Below are 3,794 nucleotides of genomic sequence, written 5' to 3'. Positions count from 1 at the left end.
CTTCATCATACAATATGAATACCAAGTAAAGGAAATTTCAAAAACCCTGGACTGCAAAGCGTGGCTATTCAACGGTAGTACAACGACAACTGAGTAATGGATGTGTTTAAAGGTCATGTATTTAATAACCCATATTTCACTAGTGCATTCCCAGAATAAAAAAATAAAAAAAATTTCAACCTGAATCAATGTTGAGGGTCTCCTCATCAGTAGTCTTTCTTTAATATAGATTTATTTTTGAAACCCAAATCTGAAAAGCATCACAATCAGCGAGTGACACGTACTACCTCGAGATACAAAATCGATGGGATTGCACGGTGATTTATCTCAATTTAACATCTTTGCTATGCTTTCTTTCATCGGGGAAGGGGTGGTGCTTGAAAGCTGTCCAAAAGTAATTGGCGGACCAAAAACTGACAGAACTATAACTATAGAAGATAACATCATTTCCCCAAAATTTATATCATTACATAAAAAAGAAAAAACTTCATGAAGACACCTTTGATCTCAAGTTATAGAAATCAGTAACAACTGTATTTATTGATTGTTATGAAGCTACAACAGTTCATGTATTTAGCGAGAAGGATAAATCTCAGACACCCCTTAACATCAGGCACCCACCCTATCACGCGGAATCAAACGCAATTCTGAACCATGCTTAAGGAAGACATTGCCTGCAGAGATCGATATATGCAAGTCAATGAAAGATACCAACTACCATAAACCTATATATAATATAACTTTATTCAATATTATAAGTGTAACCTTTCTACAGGAACCAGCGATTGCAACTACAAAAAATGTGAATTAAGAAATCGCAACATAACTATTTCATGTATATAATGAAATTCAACCATAAATACCATTACCATAGTGATTGCAAAAAGTACTTTATTTTTAAATGACTTTTACATTGTAACAAAAGTAATTTTTAATTAAAAGGAAATAAGTCCGTTTTTTTAAATAAGTTCACCCAATCATAATAAGTGATTATTTTATTAAAAAACACTTTTTTTCTAAAAAATAGTTTTAACAAACCGACCCATTGTTTTATTTATCCTTGTGCAGTAATTTTTTAAAGAGAAAATTGTAGCGGTAAAACATTATTTGTAGGAAAAGATGAAGATTGTTCAAAAACAGTGTAAAGTTAAAGAAAGATGATAAAGCATTGCTTTACCTGCGCTCTGCTGGGGATTTATGCCAACACCATCTGCATGCATTCAAAGCAAGGAATATGAGTGGCAAATTTAAGATGAATATTACCAAAACAAGATAGGCTATCAAAGTGAAAGGCTGATAGCCAATAATATAACAAACAAAAATACTCTTAAATTCGTAGTTCTTCCGTCATTTGATTAATGTAACTAGTTAAAAAATATACTTAATGAATAGTATTAGACTCATAGTAATGCAACAACAAACGCCAAAACAATCACAACATACGATGGGATCACCAAGTCAACTCAAATAACTAATTTGACAACAAACCCAATTAAATCTCAATCCACTGAACTTCTTATTTTTTAGAAGGGGAAAGGTCTCATTTGCACTGCTATTCCAGATTTAAGAGGACAAAACAGCTGAGTTGATAGAAGATAAAAAGATCAGATATCTTGTCAATATGTTGCCAATGTGAATCACCTTAAAATTGAATATGTTTACCACCAACTTAACTAGTAGAGAATATAATAAAACCTAAAGACTACAATATTCAATCAATTCGAATTCAAATAAACAACAAAAAAAATAAAAATTTAAAGGGTTACTAATTAAATTACAACACCAAAAGTTAAAATATTACATAGATTATAAATTACCTCGTAAGATCACAAATTTCAAAGGGTTTATTAGTTACAACATGCCCTGAATTACTGTAATAAGTCTACATGAAAGAACGGGAAACAACTTCAAATATGTGCTAAACTATAAGCCAGACACTACTTAGCCCGAGAAGCAGACAACACCCTCAAGAGTGAAGAAAACAAGGTAAGGAATGAGGACAATATTTTGAAGCTGACATGTAGAAATTTTTCATTACTCTAATAATCACAGCATTTTCAGCTGCATTCAAAAGGCGGTCTCATTCAGTAAATACATAATTGTCTTCAAAAAGTGGCAACCTTTGCTGATTTAGTATCTAAAATTTTGCATGTATGCAATAATTCATTTCTCAATTTTAAAAAATAGTCTTTTTTTCATGGAGTTGACCGATTTTGAGGATTAAATTTGTCATAAAATGAACAAATTCGGGATTAATTATTATTATATAGTGTAAATTTACAAGGATCAAATCAACACGAATTGCAATTTTCCATATCAAAATTGTATTAGTTCGGATGCATACAGTACAAGTTGCCTCCAAGTCTATAAATTACATAGCAAATCAGTTTTTCGTTCATGCAGTCGACCAAATTAGAGGAGTCTTTACCATGACATTGGTAGACCAGGAAATAAAGTTATACAAATTTCAAAGGGGTAAATGAACATGGATTGCATTGTTTAAAGACAAAATTGTGTATTGTCTCGTATAAAATTGTTCTCTCCTTTTACTATGTTTCGTATATATTTTATTAATACAAACACATTAAAAAATAGTTAACCAAAATAAACAGTACTTTCTTAACCCAAAAACAGGTCCAACTGTGGCAAAGTTTTGTAATTCCCCAAAGGCTGAAACAGCTATAAGGAAGGAAAAGCAATTATCAAAAGGAACACATAATGTATTCAATTTTTCACTTTTGCACAACCAAAGCATGATTTTCAATTCGCATAAAAAGCTAAATATCCTAAAACTTGAAACATCGACATCACTGACTAATAAAAAAAAATCGATCTGACACAAGATAATTAATTACCGTTGGTGATGATAGCGCTGGTCTGGGGCGGGACTTTGAATTCTTCCGCGGCAAATTTGAGAACTGCAGTAAAAGGTGCAGCCTCAGGAACGCTAAACCTGAAAGAAACAAAGAAAATCGTAATTAGGGAAATAGGAAATTTGGGGAAAATGTTGAGAATTGAGAATTGAATGAGCCATATAGATACGCACACTTTGAATGGTAGCTTTGGATCGGACGTCAGTGTGACTTTGAAGGAAACCTTTCCACCGCCCGCCATTTTCCCACTTCAGATTAATTCCCCTGTACCAACAACACCCTCCTTCACCCTTTTGATATTATTCAGCGTAGTTTTCACGCACTTGTCGTTTCATTTAAAACGGCGTACTGAGGATGAACGGGGAGAGAAGCCATTCTTAAAAAAATAATAATAATACAATTATTGAATTTTCAATTACCCCAATTTGAGAATAATTTTCATATATTTGGTAAGAAAAGAATTTTTTTTTTTTTTTGCATTTTATGAATATTCTTAAAAGATAATTATATATATAGAGAGAGACGAATAAAGATACATGGTAGTTCCTTTTGTTTTTCTTTATAGTCAAGTCGTGTGGATTTTCGATTTTGTTTTCTTAAATTATCAATTTTGTTATAAGTAGCGATCAATATTTAGCTCAATATTTACATATTTAAAATATAAATAAAGTATTTTCTATTTGTAGGACATAAATATAAGCAACTAAATAGATACTAAGAATGTCAATACTTTCTTAAAATAAACAGTAACAAATCATCATCTAAGACGTGTAAACTTATAGTGTTATAATTTAATTTTCAATATAGCATTTTAAGTCATTTGCCAACTTTATACATTGATTATACTGTGCTTTTCCATTATTTTCGTATTAATATATTCACACAATTTTTAAAGTCAAATAAATTACATAATTTATATAT

The 3,794-nt window shown here is 31.0% G+C and overlaps 1 protein-coding gene across 1 annotated transcript; it reads right to left on the bottom strand.

The window, feature by feature from the left end:
- Positions 1–414: 414 nt before the first annotated feature.
- On the bottom strand, positions 415–3,214 carry CCP2 (ubiquitin-fold modifier). Its single transcript, XM_047311671.2, has 4 exons — positions 3,047–3,214; positions 2,856–2,953; positions 1,178–1,210; positions 415–674 (listed from the first exon to the last, which is right to left on the bottom strand). The coding sequence occupies exons 1-4, from the start codon at positions 3,112–3,114 to the stop codon at positions 610–612; spliced, it is 264 nt and encodes an 87-aa protein (XP_047167627.1). The 5' UTR covers positions 3,115–3,214; the 3' UTR covers positions 415–609.
- Between the last annotated feature and the right edge of the window lie 580 nt (positions 3,215–3,794).

The sequence above is a fragment of the Vigna umbellata genome, chromosome 2 (assembly GCF_029865625.1).
Source record: "Vigna umbellata cultivar VRB3 chromosome 2, Vumbellata_1.0, whole genome shotgun sequence".
Lineage (NCBI taxonomy): Eukaryota > Viridiplantae > Streptophyta > Magnoliopsida > Fabales > Fabaceae > Vigna > Vigna umbellata.
Note: the sequence above shows the minus strand (reverse complement) of the source record. Positions and strands in the feature narration are given on the sequence as shown.